The following is a 20,355-nucleotide window of genomic DNA, read 5'->3' on the forward strand; positions in this document are numbered from 1 at the left end:
ACCGAACAGGACGAAGATGGTGTTGAGGGTTTTGATGACGGTGACAGACGTCATATCGGGGCAAGGGACGGTGAAGGGGAACCTGGAGTATTCGTCAACCACGTTAAGGAAGTACGTTTTTCGGTTGGTGGAGGGGAGGGGCCCTTTGAAATCCACGCTGAGGCGTTCAAAGGGGCGGGAGACCTTCACCAGGCACGCACGGTCTGGCCGGTAGAAGTACGATTTGCACTCCGCGCAGGCCTGGCAGTCTCTGGTGATAGCCCTGACTTCCTCGATGGAGTAGGGCAGATTGCGGGCCTTTATGAAGTGAAAAAAAAACGGGTGACCCCTATATGGCAGAGGTCGTCGTGTAGGGTCCGGAGTCGGTCCACTTGTGCGGTGGCACATGTACCTCGGGATAGAGCATCGGGGGGCTCGTTGAGCTTACCTGGGCGATACAAAATCTCGTAATTGTAGGTGGAGAGCTCGATCCTCCACCTCAAGATCTTATCATTTTTTAACATGAAGGCAACCGACCGTTGGTCAGTGAGGAGAGTGAATCTCCTGCCGGCCAGGTAATGCCTCCAATGCCACACAGCTTCTACTCTGGCTTGGGCCTCCTTCTCGACAGAGGAGTGCCAAATTTCGGAGGCATGGAGGGTGCGTGAAAAGAATGCCACGGGCCTGCCTGCCTGATGGCGGCCAGAGAGACGTCTGATGCATCGCTCTCGACTTGGAAGGGGAGCGTCTCGTCGACCACGTGCATCGTGGCCTTGGCGATGCCGGCCTTAATACGGTCGAAGGCCTGGTGAGCCTCGGCCATCAGGGGAAAAACGGTGGAGTGAATGAGTGGGCGGGCATTGTCCGCATAGTTCGGGACCCACTGGGCGTAGTACGAGAAGAAGCCCAGGCATCGTTTGAGGGCCTTGGGGCAGTGGGGAAGGGGGTATTCCATGAGGGGGTGCATGCGGTCGGGGTCGGGCCCTAGGACCCCATTCTGAACCATATAGCCGAGGAGGGCTAATCGGTTAGTGCTGAACACGCACTTCTTGTTGTAGGTTAGGTTAAGGAGTTTGGTGGAGGAATTTGGAAAGGTTGGTGTCGTGGTCCTGCTCGTCGTGGCCGCAGATGGTGATGTTATCCAGGTACGGGAAGGTGGCCTGCAGTCTGTACCAGTCAACCATTCGGTCCATCTCCCGTTGGAAGACTGAGACCCAGTTAGTGACGCCAAAGGTAGCCCTAAGGAAGTGGTAACGGCGGCCGTCCGCTTCAAACGCAGTGTACGGGTGGTCCGCCTTACGGATGGGGAGCTGGTGGTAGGCAGATTTCAGGTCCACTGTAGAGGAGACCCAGTAGCATTGTGGATAGCACAATTGCTTCACAGCTCCAGGGTCCCAGGTTCGATTCCGGCTTGGGTCACTGTCTGTGCGAAGTCTGCACATCCTCCCCGTGTGTGCGTGGGTTTCCTCCGGGTGCTCCGGTTTCCTCCCACAGTCCAAAGATGTGCAGGTTAGGGGGATTGGCCACGATAAATTGCCCTTAGTGTCCAAAATTGCCCTTGGTGTTGGGTGGGGTTACTGGGTTATGGGGATAGGGTGGAGGTGTGGACCTTGGGTAGGGTGCTCTTTCCAAGAGCTGGTGCAGACTCGATGGGCCGAATGGCCTCCTTCTGCACTGTAAATTCTATGATCTATGATATCAGATATGTGGGGGAGGGGGTACTTGTCGAGCTGTGTGTACCGATTGATGGTCTGATTGTAGTCAACGACCATCCTGTTTCCATCCCCAGTTTTTACAACTACCAATTGAGCTCTCCAGGAGCTGTTGCTGGCCTCGATAATACCTTCCTGTAGCAGACGCTGGACCTCAGACCTGATGAAGGTCCTGTCCTGGGCGCTGTACCGACTGCTCCTGGTGGCGATGGGTTTGCAATCCGGGGTGAGGTTTGCAAACAGGGAAGGCGGGTCAACCTTTAGGGTCGTGAGACCGCAAACAGTGAGGGGTGGTAGGGGCCCGCCAAATTTCAGGGTTAGGCTCTGGAGGTTGCACTTGAAGTCCTCGCCGAGTAATAAGGCAGCGCAGGGATTGGGGAGGACGTAGAGCCGGAAATCGCTGAACTCTATGCCCTGGATGGTGAGGGTGGCGGTGCAGTACCCCCGGATCGCCATGGAGTGGGATCCAGAGGCGAGGGAGATTTTTTGGTTAATGGGGTGTACTGTGAGGGAGCAGCGCCTTACCGCATCGGGGTGGATGAAGCTCTCAGTGCTCCCGGAGTCCAGAAGGCAGGATGTCTCGTGCCCATCGACCTTCACTGACATCGACGCGGTCGCGAAGTTGTGTGGTTGGCATTGGTCGATCGTGATGGAGGCGAGACGCGGCTGATCGGCGGCAGTTGCAGACGGTGATCGGCCAGATGAGGTGCCCGACGAGCAGGGGTCCTGAGGTGGAGAAAAAGGCGGCGCCCACGGGGTGCATGTGGCGCATGGCGGTAAAGATGGCGGCACCCACGGGCCCCACGTGTCATGAGGGGAGCAAGATAGCGGCACCCACGGACCGCACGTGTTCTGAGGCGAGCAAGATGGTGAGGACGATGGCGGCGCCCATGGGCCACACGTGGTCTGAGGTGAGGAAGATGGCGGCGCCTACGGAATGCACATGGTGGGTGCAAAGACAATAGCGGCGATGGAGCGGGCCTGGCACACAGCAGCGAAATGTCCTTTCTTCCCGCAGGCCTTGCAGAGCGCACTCTGCGCCGGGCAGCGCTGCCGAGGGTGTTTTGTCTGTCCCAGAAGTAGCACTTGGGTCCCCTGGGGTTGGTTGGTTGCCGCGCGACGCAGGCCTGGGGTTGGCTGGGGGCGGCTGCTGGTGGGGTCCACGATGGGATGTTCGCTGGGAGGGTCCACGATGGCCAGGACGGGTGGGCGGAGAGGTCGGGGGCATATGCCTGTACATTGCGGGAGGCGACCGTGAGTGAGATCGCTAGCTTTTTGGTTGCCGGAAGGTCGAGGGTAGCCCCTTCTAAGAGCCGCTGGCGGATGTAAGCTGACCCTATGCTGTTAACGAATGCATCTCGAATTAGAAGTTCAGAATGTTCAACGGCCAGAATGGCCTGGCAATCGCAGTCCCTCGCCAGGACGTGCACGGCATGCCAGATATCTTCCACAGACTCGCCAGAGAGTTGATGTCGTGTGGAGAGGAGGTGCCTTGCGTTGACTTTGTTGGTCTGCTGAGCGTAGTTCTCCTTCAGTAGCGCCATGGCCTCTGCGTAGGTCGGCACGTCCCGGATGAGGGGAAAGATGTCAGAGCTCAGCCACGTGTAAAGGATCTGGTGCTTCTGTGCCTCTGAGGGTGGGTCAGTCGCAGATCCGATGTATGCCTCGAAGCACGCTAGCCAATGTGCGAAGGCCGACTTGGCATTGTCTGCTTGAGGGTGCAGCTGCAGGCGATCACGCTTGATGCGGAGATCCATCGTTTTAAATTCTCTGCGTAATAAATTGATTCACTATCAATTACGACGAGACGAGAGTAGAGAGTAATCGAGGCTTTATTACGCAGAGATGTGTAGTCTCCCGCAGCTGCTGCCGAAATGGCCGCAGCTTGGTGAGCACATACATTTATACTCCGCCTACTGGGCGGAGCCAGCAGGCAGGGATCTACCCCCTGTAGTACAGGAGCCTTACCGTAATTCACCTTATGTACGATATATACAACACAACAATACAACAGTGGTGACTACCACAGGAAGTTCCTGCGTAAAGGTTTACCCGACGATTACCCAGAAGTGCTAACTTCCTCTGGACAATTGCGCTGGGCCGGGAACCATCAGACAGAAGCAATTTAAATTGCGAGCTTTGGGTGGTTCTGCTAGCTTTACTCTGATAGGTACTCTGAACGGGTTAGAAGTGAAAAAAAATCACTTCAAACTCACGCATAATTACTTACTAAACCCAGAATGAACCTCACACGCACACAACCCCCGAAACGGATCCCCCACACCACCCCTGACCCGACCTTCTTCATCTTCTCAGTCCGGCTCCCCCGCTCGCCCCCCCAATCTCCCTGCCCAACCAAAACATAAAAAGGGTGCGTTCTTTTGTTCTCTGCACCCCAGTACCAATGCAGCAGGGGGCATGCTTCGTTGGTCTTGACTCACCCAGCCTGAGCGAAGACGGTTGGGTGAGACAGGGGCGTTGCATTTTCAACGTGGGTAAATCCATCAAGATTGGCAATCCACTGGAGATTGCCACTCAGAGGAAGTTCCGGCCAAAGTTACAGTAATGCATTCCCAGTCAATATTCAACTGCCTGAACCTTGACCATACTTAGAGCACTTAGGTAGTATCCTATAATTGTCCCACAGTGACCTCCAATATCTGTGACAGAATCCTTTTTCCAATTAGGAGTAGGTTAGCGACAGAAACCATAAGGACAGCCAAGTACTCTGAAAATCTGGATTTGCTATTCCCCAGAGTTAACAAAGAACATATGGTTGAAGAAAACTCATTGATTTTGTCTGTTTCACAAAATGGCACATGTTGTTTGGTTTGGAAAAATATAATTTCTGAAAAAATAAATGGTCCATGAAGCATAACCACAAACAAAGCATTCTGGTAAATTACCTTTTACCAAAAAGAAAATCTGAAAAGAGCAATCTTAGATTTGTATTAGTATAGAAATGCTGCAGCTGCACATTCCCCTGCAGTCCTGACCCATTTCCTGGATTGTCCACATTACTGTACTGATAAACACAACCACAGGAAGCATCATCACTCATCAGGCAATACTTCCACCCAACAGCACCAGAACCTGACTACACTTGCAAAGATCAAGGTGGCTTCAAAATAAGATTACTTTTTCTGTCCAAAAAGTCTAAAATCAAGAACTGCAGGTTGGGGAAATCTAATTCGGAAAAAAAATCTATCCTCACATCTGAGCTATGAATTCATCAACTTTAATAAATTGATGTGTCAAATGCGTTCATGGATCAGAAAATAGTTATAAATCTGTGTCTAAAACAGCAGTCAAGCCAAATACTGACTTTGTACCATTAACTATTTATCAGTAACTTTAAAATGCATTTGAGTTCCTTTAAATACTTTGCTGCGCTGATTATTTTACTGCTATGAAGATTTTTTGTTACACAGGTATTTGTACATCACCTTTAAATCTAATGTTATAAGCTATTTAAGATCACATACGTATTGTAATGAATCATAGAATTTACAGTGCAGAAGGAGGCATTGAGCCCATCGAGTCTGCACCGGCTCTTGAAAAGAGCACCCCACTTAAGCCCAGACCGCCATCCTATCCCCATAACCCAGTAACCCCACCTAACCATTTTGGACACTAAGGGCAATTTAGCATGGCCAATCCACCTAACCTACACATCTTTGGACTGTGGGAGGAAACCAGAGCACCTGGAGGAAACCCACGCAGACACGGGGAGAACGTGTAGACTCCACACAGACAGTGACCCAAGCCGGGAATGGAACCTGGAACCCTGGAGCTGTGAATCAACTTGGGTTACGGGGATAGGGTGGGGAGGGAGCCTAGGTAGGGTGCTCTTTCAGAGGGCCAGTGCAGACCCAATGGGCTGAATGGCCTCTTTCTGCACTTTTGGAATTCTATGATTCTATGAAACCCTTTTGGTTATTCTAAGTACTTGCAGGATAACTTTGGCAAATCAGATGTATTTTTAAAATAAAATTAGAAACAGAGAACTTTAAAGAGAGGTTACAATACAAAGGGGAAATATGTTGTATAAAGAAGTTAAATAAAATCTAACTTGTCCTCATTTACATCTATTTACTTGAAAAATATGTATTTAATTCAAATAAAAATTGTGCAATATTTTCCAGGTCTGCACTGCGAGATTTTGTACTGTATTGTTGTCATGCAGAGAGTCTTCAAAGTAATAGTTTTCACCTGACACACACATTAGTGTGTTTATATATTATTAGATTGTATAAAGGATCATCACCTTTTGCTGCACTGTAGTCTCTCAGATTAAGATAAGAAACAATTTACTCTATGCTGTATACTGCATCATTTACAGCCAACTATCATTCTTTTACCCAACAGTATATTAATCTTGGATTCAAGTTGAATGTTATACAATATATATAAAATATAATGCCATTAAAATTAAGGCATATATATTATACATATATATATTCTATGAAATTCTTCAGGCTCAGATCAAATTTTACACTGTCACACATTGCAAACATACAGTCACATAGGTATTAAAAGGGGACATTTCACAGGTTGCTAGAATAATGGGATGAAAAAGATCAAATGCATCTGATAATATTAACACTGCCTTGTTTTAAATCCTTATTCCTAACCTGCAGGAACTGCTGTCTGTTTCATTCTCTTCTTCACTCCCTTCATCTTCATGTTTGTCATGCCAACGTGTGCCCTCATAACTGTCAGCGGTAAACTCAAACACAGGAAAATCTGGGGCGTGGGGCAAATGCCATGGTGGTGAATTTTGAATTTCCTGTTGGCTGGGTCTCTGGTAGTTAATGGAAGCCAATGGTAGGGGCAGGTGCCCAGGGTCTAAGAATTTCCTTCCATTATTTGATGCACCTTGCTCTTTGTTCCAAAAATCTCCACGGCGACTGTCGGTGGATGTGGCAGGTTGGGATGCAGGGTGACCAAACCACCGCCACCGGATACGCAAAATCTGCTTCACATCAAATTCTTTGCGAGAAACAGACATTCTCTGTTCACCTAAGCAATTGTCAAGGCAACAGAGGAGGCTCTTGCTGTATCGTAAGGCAGCACAGAATAGAGCACAGCTCGGTCTAAATAGATATGCTTTCCAGATTCCTTCTGCCTGCCTGAAACAAGATCGCCTTCACGTGGAAATAAAATCTTCTTAAATCTCCACCATCAGAATATCGAGCAATGACAAAGATGATGAGGATAATGTGAAGGGGAGGCAGGGAGAAGCCTGTGCCTTCAATCAAGTGCAACTCTTAATCAACTTGCACTGTAACAATGAATGCACTTTCCATCATCTTCATCTCTACACCCAACCAGCTGCTTTCAAAAAACACTGACAGCATTCATTAAACCCTTTTTGAAAGCTGAACACCACCACTCCCCTTCCTCTGAGCCACAAATGAATGTAAGAGTAACTTACATGTAGCAACCTATCACAATCTTTTCCAATCACATTCCTTCCTCTGTATTATATTAACCCTTGAAATATTCTCCTTGGCATCTTACTGCAATATGAAGAGCAGTATTAATATCTCATGTTTTTGTGCGTCTTTCAAGCTTATGTGTTTAATTCATTTTTTGAAAACATAGAATTTCAAAGAGTAATAAAAATTGCTCAGTTTAAAAAAAAACCATTGTTTTCATTTCCACAATTGATTTAAAAAACTACCTTCGCTGTGAAGAGCTAGAAGTGAAATATTAAAGGAATTTCTTGTTAGATTCGGAGTGCTTCAGTTGTCTGAAGTGCTACGTAACATGATTGGATTTTTAGTGATCAGTTACTCACATTTTACCATAAAGAGTGATGATCCTCGATAATTACAGAACAAATCTATTAAATATTGTCTTGGGTCTGCACAAATATTGAACATGTTAACATTGAAGTTCAGATGTTTCACAATTTTCACTTTACAATGCAGGGTTTGTAATCGGTTCTTTCAGATGGGGTAAAGATCACAATCGATTGGCTTCTTTTGGATAGTCTCAACCCAGCTCCAGAACCATTATTTTGGTGTAATTTGCTATATTTTGACTGTCACTGGAACCAGTGCTTTTGCACCTTCACAATTCAGACTGAAACTTCAACTTATTTTTCCTCTGGGGTTTGTGTAGCTTTTATGGCAACTATTATTAGAATCATAGAAATTACAACATAGCTGGATGCTATTCAATCTATCACATCTTTACCAATGTCAACGCTATCAACCTAATACCTTTACTGTGCCCTTTCCCCATTTTCATTAATAAGCCTTCTTTTCAAATAATTGTCCAATTTGATCAATTACATTATGGTCTCTACTTCAGCAGCCATTTGAAGTAAAAACTAATCTGGTGGCTATATTGTTATGTATTTGAGTAACATAAGACGATGTTGAAGAATACTCCAGTCTTCGAGGTAAGTTGAAAGTATTTATTGAGCAATTAACAAAGCTATTAAATGAGTTCGACACTCTGCTGATCTAACTCTAGCAACACAGTAAACTTGACTAGCTATATAAACTGACTCCAAACTGTCATAATATACACCAGTATATCATCGTGCAGACACACACTGATGGACACAAACAGGGACCAATCAACATGTACAAACACCGCAGCCAATCACCATTTAGAATGCACACACTATAAAAGCAGAGGGCACCACGGGTCCCGCTCATTTTGGGTGCTGCCTCTGAGTGTAACAAGAACTCATCCAGCCCAGCACAGACTTACAACATGTGCTGAATCAACTGGCTCGGACAAGGTTTAGGTCTCTAGTTTAAGTTAGCATCATTTAGACCCACAGTCATCGTGTGTTAGTTAGTTAGAAGTAGTTAATAAAATTGAGTTGAACCTTCATCAGTGTTGGAAGTGTCTGTTCATCTCTCAAGTCTACACTAGCCAACACTTCATGATACCAGGGGTTGAGGGATGCTCGCACTTCTGAGGCCTACCTTTCACTGCCTTCCACCAGTCTCCGCCATCCTACAAAATGGACTCCGTTCGCCCGCTGCCGCCTCTCAGCATTGCAGGGAATCTGGGCTCGAACTGGAAACTTTTCAAACAGCGTTTCCAGCTGTACCTCGAAGCCAGGGACCTGGGAGCTGCCTCGGTCACACAGAAAATTGCACTCTTCCTCTTCATAGGCGGTGACCATGCTCTGCACATTTACAACTCGCTCACCTTCAATGACGGGGAGGACAAATCGAAGTTCAGGACCATAATTCTGAAGTTCGACAGCCACTGCGCAGTCGAGGTCAACGAGAGCTTCGAGAGATACATGTTTCAGCAGCGAATTCAGGGTAAGGACAAGCCTTTCCAGTCCTTCATTACCCACCTCCATGTCCTTGCGCAGTCCTGCAACTACGGGTCCACCTCTGACTCTATGCTCCGTGACCAGATTGTTTTTGGTGTTCAATCTGAGCCCCTGCACCAGCAGCTACTAATAGTAAAGCAGTTCACTCTCTTTACGGCCATTGAGACCTGTGTACTTCATGAACATGCCTCCACGCGCTACTGCTGCATCCAGGCTGCTGAAACGGCGCGGCAAGCCCCTTACGACGCAGAACGGGTCCAAATGATTAAATCTTTTCAGGCTCTGGATCTGAAGGATGGCGGCCATTTCGCGTGCTTTTTGCGGAGTCCCGTGCTTACACGCAGCGAGCATGCTGACGTCACGGACCACTTCATGCAGGTGCGCGCTACGCTGGATCGCTCCGCGCATGCACGGTGGGACGACGAAAGTCCCAACTCTCCGGCGTTGGGCCACTGCCGCTCCGCCCACTTAAAGCAGCAATGTCCCGCAAAGTCCCGACGCTGCCTGCAGTGTGGCAAATGAGGCCACTATGCTGCAATGTGCAGATCTTCCATGCCTGCTGTTTTTCGAAGATCCACCCAGCCCCACAGAGACGTCAGGGCTATCCAGCCTGCCATCAATGAACCTAATCTAGACCTTGATTCTGACTGTGCCTGCAATGACCCACAGGTCCCGTTCCAAATCAGCGTTGTTACTACGAACAGTATGTCCCACAAGCATGGCACTGAACCCGTCCACATCCATAGCGTCAGCCAGAATGATCAGTGGTGTGCCACCCTTACGGTCAACCAGAGTTTGTCGCCCACCTCACAGACTGAACTTATGAACTCTGTACACATGTGGACTCTCTGAAATGTTTTTTCTCCTATATCCTTTATTGTTGCATTCGTTATCCAGTGATTTGTAAATAGATTTGTTGGTTGTTCCAGTTCATGATAGTTATCTGCACCAGGCACCTTCCTCTGTAAATCGTCTTGTTCCCTGTATATAGCTTTGTACATGTGTCTTCGCACCTCACATGTAGCTAGGTACATTCTTCACACACCCACACTATTTATTATCACATGCCTATATCAGCATTTTTATTTTACAAAAGGGGGGATGTCATAATATACACCAGTATATCATGGTGCAGACACACAATGATGGACACACACAGGGACCAATCAACATATACAAACACCACAGCCAATCACCAGTTAGAATACACACACTATAAAGGCAGAGGGCACCACGGTTCCCGCTCATTCTGGGTGCTGCCTCTGAGTGTAACAAGAACTCATCCAGCCCAGCACAGACTCACACCACATGCTGAGAGAATCAACTGGTTCGGACAAGGCTTAGGTCTCTAGTTAAGTTAGCATCATTTAGACCCACAGTCATCGTGTGTTAGTTATGTGGTGGTCAGGTGGCCTGACTATAGTCCTTGCCACACTTGTTCTGTTCTCTCGATCTCTGCCGGGGAGTGAGGCCGAGAGCTTGTGTGTGTTGTGCTTTTTAGTGGTCGTGTAATGCCCTCTGGTGGTGATGCCACCACTGGGGGTTCTGAATACCCATTGGTTACATGTCTAGTTCTGATTACCCATTGGTTACATGATAACATATCATTACAGTGGCTAAATTTGATGGCTTTGAAAACGGATATGGTGATTGCAACATAGTATTAACCCGAGCTCCCTGGTTGCAATGCAGACAGCATGTTAGCTTGTGTTACATGCTCATTTCAATCATCTCAGCATCAAGCCAATGCTAAAAGCACTTTTGATTGCCTGGGTGCATCAGCATGGGGCCAGTACGGTAAATACCTAGCATCACTTAAAGTTAGCCTGTACTTCTTAAAGGTGCATTGTGGCTGGAATAGTGTTGGCAGTCATGCAGGAAGTGACTTGGGACCATGGAAATAGTGAAGAATGATGGAATGTGGGAGACAGTGGGTTCCATGATTCTGAACAGTGTAGCAAAGGCCTTGCAGAGGAGGTGGAGAGGAGGAGAGATGGCCCATATGTACAGGGGCCAGGAAGCCTTCCAGACACAAGTTCAGAAGGCAGTGAGAACATATATCAGCGGCAGTCAATATCGGCACTCAAGCCTGAGAACCTGCATGCGGTGCCATAAGAAGTTCAATGACCTCCCACAAGTGGCGAAGGTCAGTGAATGCATCTTCAAATGCCATATCCTACAACTTTCATCATTAGCCTCAGATATTGTTCAAATCATGTCACCCCCCTCCCCCTCCACTTAGCTAGCAATAACCTCGATCACCCAGGACTCATCTCTGACATTCATATGCTCCATTACACACTTAGCACTGCTGCAAATCTCACCATCTACATCTCCCAGCTTCCAATATTTGTCAGTATTCAACCATGACTGGCACATTACCCAGGGTACACAATATTCAGTTCCATATTTCCCTCTCCCTTGCAGGGCAAAGAGAGGGAAATGTGGAATTGAATGTGAAACAACAATGAAGAACTGAATGGGAAACAGCAGGAGGCAGGTAGAGCTTACTGGAGAGCACCAAGCACACTTGTACATCCCAATCCACAAGGAGGAGAACTGTGCTGGCCACTATTGGGATGGTTATTATTGAGTCTGTAGCCAGTGGTCGGGCTATAACCATCAAAAATGACGGTATGCACACACCTAACTCTCCTCCTCACAGCCTACCTCACCACTGTCCCACACTCATTTCTGATTTAAAGGCCTAAACAAGCGATGGGATAAGTATCACCTCTTAATTTCCTCCCCTCCCTGCACCAAAGCCTTACCCCTGCCGTTCTCCTTTCATATACCCTATAGACCAATCTGGCCAGGCACTGGAGAAGCTACAAGAAAACAGTGATGATAAAAATGCATCACTGTTCAATTTCACACTCGCAACTATTATCTCAGGTGCAATTTAGAGGATAGCTTAGAGTCAGGATTTGGATGTGTTGAGACTGGTACGAATGGCCTGCAGTCAGGGCAGGGGAAAGGACAGATGCTAGCTCACCAGAGGCAAAGTCGTACATGAGTTTTGCTGCCAAGCACTCAGATTAGTGCTTTGAATAGGCAGCTTAGAGAGGAAAGCTGATGGGAGGCACCATTAAAAAGCTTCTTTTAATATATATTCTTTACTGGGATGTGGGCTCTGCTGGCTCGACCAACATTTGTTGCCCATCTCTAAATTCCCTTGAGAAGGTGGTGGTGAGCCACCTTCTTGATCCGCTGTCCATGTGGTATAGATGTACCTGCACTGCTTTAAGAAAGAAAATGCCAGGATTTTGACCCAACTACAATGAAGGGACGGTGATATTGTTTCAAGTCAGGATGTTGTGTGGCTTGCAGGGGAGCTTGCAGGTGCTGGTGTTCCCATGTATTTGCTGCCGCTGTCCTTCAAAGTGGTAGCGGTCACGGGTTTGGAAGGTGCTTTTGAAGGAGGTTTGCCGAATTGCTGAAGTGCATCTTATAGACGGTACACCCTGCTGCGACTTTGCAGTGGTGATGGAGGGAGTGAATGTTTAAGGTTATGGATGGGGTGCCAATCAAGTGGACTGCTTTTGCCTGGATGGTGGCGAGCTTCTTCAATGTTTCTGGAGCTGCACTCATCCAGGCAAGTGCAGGATATTCCACCATACTACTGACATGTGCCTTGTAGATGATGGGTAGGCTTTGGGGAGTCAGGTGCTGAGTTAATGGCCACAGAATTCCTAGTTTCTGATCTGCTCTTGTAGTCACAGTATATGGTTGGTCCAATTCAGTTTCTGATCAATGGCAACCCTTCCACAATGTTGGTAGCAGGAGGCTCAGCGATGGTAATGCCATTGCGTCAACAGGAGAATCAAAGGGAAGTTAGCAGAAACCTGTGGTCGTTAAGAATTATCCTGCTCTTTTCTCTCTCAAAGGCCAAATTTATCCTCCCACCCCCTCCTCTTTGCTAGCATGTTTGCTATTATCCATCATTTAGCTATTTTAGACTGCTGGCATCCATGTCAAGATAGTGTAATCTGCAGCCCAGGCCTTCTGGGCCCAGAGCTACTCAAGGGCCTACTTCAAGATCATCAGCAGTCTTCTCCATTGAAGGTCAACACCTTCCACCATTCACCCATGCTGCATCAACTGGGGCAGCACTACATTGGAAAAATAGGACATTTTTAAGGGCGGGAGAGAGATGGTAGGATGGCCCCCTCCTTTTCCACCTCTTGATTGACTGATGACAGTTGTTTTAAAGTAAAAATATTTAATCTCCTGAGTGCTACAACTCTTAAGAACAGGCAAATGACAAGTTTATAATAAGAATGATAAATGTTTATTATTCAACACAAGATAAGGGGGGGGGGGATTCTCCGACCCCCCCGGCCGGGGGCCAGCCGGCAGAGTCCCTTCAGCCCCGGCTGCCACGGCGCCAAAGGCCTTCCACGCTGTCCGGTGGGGCGCAAACCACTCCGGCGCCGGCCTAGCCCCTGAAGGTGCGGAGGATTCCGAACCTTTGGGGCGGCCCGACGCCGGAGTGGTTCACGCCATTCCGTCCCGCTGGGAACCCCGCCCCGCCAAGTACAAGAGAATCCCGCCAATTGTGATTACAAAAGAAGTAGCATGTACTTCGGTCCTAAAAGTCCAAAACGTCATTGTCACACTTGATTTTTTCAAGATGAAGGTGAGGAACGTTGCTGTGATTTTCTCTTTGGTTCACTGAAGAAACTGAGGCTGGAGGTTTATAAAGATGGATTTGCAGCGGATTACTTTTTGGTGCAGCAGGTTACTCTGGCTTCACTCCAGTTGAAGTTTCAGTCCAACTTCTGAATCAAGAACTTTGTTTGGCTCCTCAAACAGGTAGGTAAAGGCCAATCTGAATTTGCTGACTCTTAATGGATTTTGGGCATGGCCATATTTTTTGCTGGTCTGGAACTGTTCTTCTTTCTTTCTGTCCCCTGCTTCCAAACATGCGTCTATTTAAACGTCCCTTATCAGAAACCTGGGCTTGGATTCTCCAATCCTGTGGCCAGGTTCTGACGCCGCCGTGAAAAGTGGCGTGAGCCATTCCGGCCTCAACAGGCAGGTTTTCACTCCTTCCTAGGGGGCTAGTACGGCGCCGGAGTGGGGTCCGCAGTTCCGGCACACGAATGTTGGCGCCCCACGGCCGGCGTGAGTTCGCGCATGCACGTGGGTTCCAGTCTCCGCGCCAACCCCCGGGCAATATGACGGAGCCCTACAGGAGCCTGGCACGGAAGAACATAAGCCCCCACGGAACTAGCCTGCCCCAGTCACGGGCCAGGCCACCGTGTAGTCCCCCCCCACCCCCCCCCCCCCCCCGTCCCCCCGGGGTTGGCTCCCCCCCACCAGGATGTCCCCAGCAGACAGAACTTCGAGGTCCCGCTGGGTGGGACTCGGCTGAACTCGGCGGGCACTCGGCCCATCGAGGCCCAGAGAATTGCCGGGGGGGGGGGGCGCTTTTAACGGCCCCGACAGGCACGGTGGCGATCCTGCGGGCGCCCGAAAATTGGCGCCGGAGATTCGGCAAGCCGGCGGCGGGGCGGCGTGGTGCGATTCTCGCGCTCCCTTCCCCCGCCGATTCTCCGACCTGGCGCGGGTTCGGAGAATCCCGGCCCTGGTTTCTGCTTTGTGACCAAAGTATCTGTTTTTTACCGTCCTCACAAATGGTCTCTGATGCTTTGGCCATTGATGTACAAGCTCGAGATTCACTCATTTAATATCCTAGTGATAGAATGGGGTTTTGTCATACCTATCCTTTGGAATTCCACTCTGCAGGTAAGAAGTCTGCAAGTCCATTGTGAACTAGTTTCTCTAACTATTTTGACAATGACAGCATTAATCCAAAGGAAAGTTTTGTTACCAAGAACTAACAACAAAGAAAAGTACAGCACAGGAACAGGCCCTTCGGCCCTCCAAGCCTGCATCGACCATGCTGCCCGTCTAAACTAAAATGTTCTTCACTTCCGGGGTCCGTATCCCTCTATTCCCAACCTATTCATGTATTTGTCAAGATGCCGCTTAAAAATCACCATCATCCCTGCTTCCACCACCTCCTCCAGCAGCGAGTTCAAGACACCCACTACCCTCTGTGTAAAACACTTACCTCGTACATCTCCTCTAAACCTTGCCCCTCGCACCTTAAATGTATGCCCCCTAGTAATTAACCCCTCTACCCTGGGAAAAAGCCTCTGACTATCCACTCTGTCCATGCCCCTCATAATTTTGTAGACCTCTATCAGGTCGCCCCTCAACCTCCGTCGTTCCAGTGAGAACAAACCAAGTTTATTCAACCTCTCCTCATAGCTAATGCCCTCCATACCAGGCAACATCCTGGTAAATCTCTTCTGCACCCTCTCTAAAGCCTCCACATCCTTCTGGTAGTGTGGCAACCAGAATTGAACACTATACTCCAAGTGTGGCCTAACTAAGGCTTTATACAGCTGCAACATGATTTGCCAATTTTTATACTCAATGCCCCGGCCAATGAAGGCAAGCATGCCATATGCCTTCTTGGCTACCTTCTCCACCTGTGTTGCCCCTTTCAGTGACCTGTGGACCTGTACACCAAAATCTCTCGGACTTTCAATACTCTTGAGGGTTCTACCATTCACTGTATATTCCCTACCTGTATTAGACCTTCCAAAATGCATTACCTTGTTACACTGTAATGCCTTTTCAATAAAATGGTCTGACAGAGCTTTTGTATTTTGTCTTGTCCAGGCATGCAGAGTAGCTTCCAGGGCCTTATCTAGATCCATGTATATTGACAGAAAAGAAAAAGGTCACCTGACCCCTCAACTTCATTTTGTTTCAAATGCAGTGTGTCCACTCTCCTTTTTGATGTAAAAGTGGTGTCAATTTTCCATAAATCCAACAGTCTATATTGTGTGATGCTCACGATAGGCACACAGAACACAAGTTTCAAGACAATAAACAAGGGTGATTAGTTAACATATATATGCAATATGGCATGCTTTCATTCATTAATTTGGCTTTGAATATTTATTTTGTTCTGTTGTTTATTTTTGCATTGTGGCCAAGTGAACACTGTGAGGGAAGATGGTGTGGAACTGTGGTTACTAGTATCGAACTCGGATGGATTTTTTTACAGATTCCCCAATAAAAAGGGCGATTGAGGGGACCGTCTCTTTTCCACTTCATCTCCTTATGGTCCTCAGGGGCTGGTTTAGCACACTGGGCTAAATAGCTGGCTTTTAAAGCAGACCAAGGCAGGCCAGCAGCACGGTTCAATTCCCGTACCAGCCTCCCCGCACAGGTGCCGGAATGTGACGACTAGCGGCTTTTCACAGTAACTTCATTGAAGCCTACTTGTGACAATAAGTGATTTTCATTTCATTTCATTTCACTTCCTCATCATTGCCATATAGTTTGTGATATACCCTTTCATGGTAGTGAGGTTGTGCAGTATACAGCAGATAGCCACACATCAAGGCACACATTCTCAGCAGACCTCCACATATCTAGGCACACATTCTGCCAAGTACTGGAGAGCTCCACCAGAGTGGTCAAGGCATCAGAAGCATTGTTTAAACCAATCTATGGACTGCCCAATCACATTCTGCATTGTCTGCATTATTTCAAAAGTCTGCAGCAAGCAGTTAGGCAGGTGCTGAAGGACCTTTTTTGATTGCTTCAAAGCTCTGCACAAACCAGTTGCCCTGAGACATGGATACACAAATAAACATTCGACTCGGAATACAATGTGACTTGGAGAATGGCAGAGGTTATGTAAAGCAGGACAAATTGCTGGAAGAGGGAGGGGGTGAGGGAGATGATCTCTCAGCAGGAGGCTATATTCATCCAGGGTTTTCATGAAGTAATTCTCTAACATGAACCTCAACGGCAACCTCAGTATGTCACATCAAATCCTGTATTTAACCTTTGGTTTGTTATGGTAGCTCAAATGGAGCTGGCACATTGCTGCAAAGTGAAGGCAATCATAACTGCTGCAAGCATTGACCTGCAGTTATTCTCTGCCTGTGGTTAGACAGCAATTGGATGTTGATGGACTGGAATTCCTGTTGGTTCCAGAGAGGGGTAGAGTTGACATGCGGTGCCCGCAAAGAGATGTGCAGAGTCGACGGCATCCTCGCAACGGGAAGTGCTGTAACCCTCGCAAAGCCATGTGTTCACTCCACTGCCTTTTCCCTGGCTGGAGAGAATGAAATGTAGGGGTGGATTCTCCACCGCATGCCAGTACTGGGTCTCCCGATGTGGTGGAGAATCGAGCACAGGCTATAAACCGCGCCGACCACGTTCCTGTCCCCCGCCATCAGCAGCTGCGAGCTACATGCCTGTTCCAGAGGGAGGATGGAACTGGGTCATTTGACCCCATTTACATCCGATTAATGAACTGGAAGCCCAATTCTCTCCCCGTGATGCTCCAGCGTTCTTGGCTAGGATTCACGTCGGCCTGCATTTGGGAAAGTATTTTCAAGTGTGGCCCTGACGCGGTGGACCCCGCAGTGGGTCAAGGGGATAAGTGTGTAACCTAAGTCCCATAAAGTCCATCAGAGGGCCTACACACAATGCAAATCCTGTGACCACAACCCCAGCGTCCTTTATTAGACTCCCAACATGTAGCTATGGGGAGAGGCTGAATAGACCTTCTGCTGAGTAAAAGAGGAAGTGAAAGCACCTATCACTTAGATGTTCATAAACATTGCGGTTAGCTTCAAAGAAGGTACTTGAGATGCATTGAGGCGTGAAGGGAAATGAAGCTAAATAATCCAGACACCTGGCTGTCTGGAAGCTATCACCCTTTTAAGGGGGGGGGGGGGGAGGTCTCTGATGGGGGGAGGATCTCTGATGGGGAGGGTCTCTGATGAGGCATCTTGATGGGGGAGGATCTCTGATGGGTGGATCTCTGATGGGGAGGTCTCTGATGGGTGGGTTTCTGATGGGGAGGGTCTCTGATATGGAGGGTCTCTGATGGGGGAGGATCTCTGATGGGGGAGGATCTCTGATGGGGGGTCTCTGATGGGGAGGGTCTCTGATATGGAGGATCTCTGATGGGGGAGGATCACTGATATGGAGGGTCTCTGATGGGGGAGGATCTCTGATATGGAGGGTCTCTGATGGGGGGGTCTCTGATGGGGAACTCTGATGGGGGGATCTCTGATGGGTTGATCTCTGATGGGGAACTCCGATGGGGGGATCTCTGATGGGGGGACTCTGATGGAGGGGTCTCTGATGGGGGAACTCCGATGGGGGATTCTGATGGGGGACTCTGATGGGGGGACTCTGATGGGGGGGACTCTGATGGGGGGGACTCTGATGGGGAACTCCGATTGGGGGACTCTGATGGAGGGACTCTGATGGGGAACTCTAATGGGGGTGGGCTCTGATGGGGGGGAATTCTGATGGGGGGGTCTGATGGGGGGGTCTCTGATGGGGAGGGTCTCTGACGGGGGTTCTCTGACGGGAGGGTCTCCGACGGGGGTTCTCTGACGGGAGGGTCTCCAATGGGGGAGTCTCTGATAGGGGGTCTCTAATGGGGGGGTCTCTAATAGGGGTTCTCTAATGGGCGGTCTGTAATGGGGGGTCTGTAATTGGAGGTGTCTCTAATGGGGGGTCTCTAATGGGGGAGTTTGTAATGGGGGCTCTAATGGGGTTGCCAATGGGGTCTCTAATGGGGTCTAATGGGGGTCTCTAATGGAGAGGTCTCTCATGGGGGGGGTCTGTAATGGGGCGTTCTCTAATGGAGGGTCTTTAATGAGGGTTCTCTAATGGGGAGGTCTGTAATAGGGAGTCTTTAATTGGGGTCTCTAATGGGGGTCTCTAATGGGGGGGTCTATAATGGGGGTCTGTAATGGGGGTCTCTAACGGGGGGTCTGTAATGGGGAGTGTCTAATGTAGGAGTATAATGGGGGTCTCTGTAATGGGGATCTCTAATGGGGGGTCTCTGATGGAGGCTCTGTCATGGGGGTCTCTAATGGAGGGGTCTCAAATGGGGGAGTTTCTAATGGGAATTCTCTCATGGGGGGTCTCTCATGGGGGTCTGAAATGGGGGAGTCTCAATGGGCGCTCTGTAATGGGGGTCTCTAATGGGGGTTTTATAATGGGGTCTCTAATGGGGGTCTTTAATGGCAGAGTCTTTAATGGCAGAGTCTCTAATGTGGGGGTCTCTAATGGGGGGGTCTCTAATGGGGGGGTCTCTAATGGGGAGGGGGGGATCTCTGATGGGGCGGTCCTCAGATCCAGCCAACAGGAAATGTAACATTTACCACCTTGGAATTTGCCACACTTCCAAATCTTCTGTGATTTAACTTTATCACTAATTCTAATATGGGCAGCAGAGGTTTGGATGAGCTTGAGTTTACAAATGGTGGAAGATCAGGCTGGTCAAGAGTGCAGAAGATGTGTAGAAGATTTTAGTTTAGACGGGCAGCATGGTCGGCGCAGGCTTGGAGGGCCGAAGGGCCTGTTCCTGTGCTGTACTTTTCTTTGTTCTTTGTTCTTTGCATCAGGATAATCAAATCCAAAGTATTTTGATATAAATGCAAATCATTGCTTTAGCAATTCACCAGTGAAAACAACATAATTCTAATTGCTGCTATTAACCCTTTCAAAGAACAATACAGCACAGGAACAGGCCCTTCGGCCGACCAAGCCTGAACCGGTCATGATACCACCCTGGCCAAAATCCCCAGCACTTTCCAGTGCCGTATCCCTCTATACCCATCCTATCCATGTATTAGCAGATGTCTTTTGAATGCCATTAATGTACCTGCTTTCACAAACTCCCCTGGCAACACGTTCTAGGCACTCACTCCCCTCTGTGTAAAAAACCTGCCTCGTACATCTCCTCCAAACCTTGCCCCACAGACCTTAAACCTATGCTCCTAGTGACTGACCCCTCCACCCTGGGAAAGAATGCCTGCCCATCCACTCTATCCATGCCTCTCATAATCTTGTAGACCTCTATCAGGTCACCCCTCAACCTCCGTCTTTCTAATGAAAACAGTCTGAGTCTATTCAGCCTCTCTGCATAGCTAACACTTTCCAGACCAGACAACATCCTGGTAAATCTCCTCTGCACCCTCTCCAAAGCCTCCACAGCCTTCTGGTAGTCAGGTGACCAGAATTCTATGCAATATTACCAAGGTTCTATACAACTATAGCATGACTTGCCAGGTTTTATACTCAGTGCCCCTTCCAATGAAGGCAAGCATTCCGTATGCTTTCTTGACTACCTTGTGCACTTGTGTTGCTCATTTTCAAAGTTCTGTGGACCTGCACGCCCAGATCTCTCTGACTTTCTATATTCCTAAGGGTTTTGTCATTTAAGGTATATTTCCCCTCTATGTTAGATCGACCAAAATACATTACCTCACATTTGTCTGAATTAAACTC

At 48.4% G+C, this 20,355-nt stretch overlaps 1 protein-coding gene across 4 annotated transcripts in view; it reads right to left on the reverse strand.

Annotated features, from left to right (window-relative positions):
* Window positions 1-20,355, reverse strand: part of LOC119962983 (kelch-like protein 5) — a 174,029-nt gene that overhangs the window by 103,236 nt on the left and 50,438 nt on the right. For 2 of the 4 annotated variants that reach the window (XM_038791404.1, XM_038791403.1), the window contains exon 1: window positions 6,326-6,989. The exons of the other annotated variants lie outside the window; for them this stretch is intronic. In XM_038791404.1, coding sequence (XP_038647332.1) covers window positions 6,326-6,702 — 377 coding nt within the window. In that variant the 5' untranslated portion in view covers window positions 6,703-6,989. Of the gene's footprint in view, window positions 1-6,325; window positions 6,990-20,355 lie in introns of those variants that run through there. 4 annotated transcript variants of the gene reach the window in all.

The sequence above is a fragment of the Scyliorhinus canicula genome, chromosome 3, assembly GCF_902713615.1.
Source record: "Scyliorhinus canicula chromosome 3, sScyCan1.1, whole genome shotgun sequence".
Lineage (NCBI taxonomy): Eukaryota > Metazoa > Chordata > Chondrichthyes > Carcharhiniformes > Scyliorhinidae > Scyliorhinus > Scyliorhinus canicula.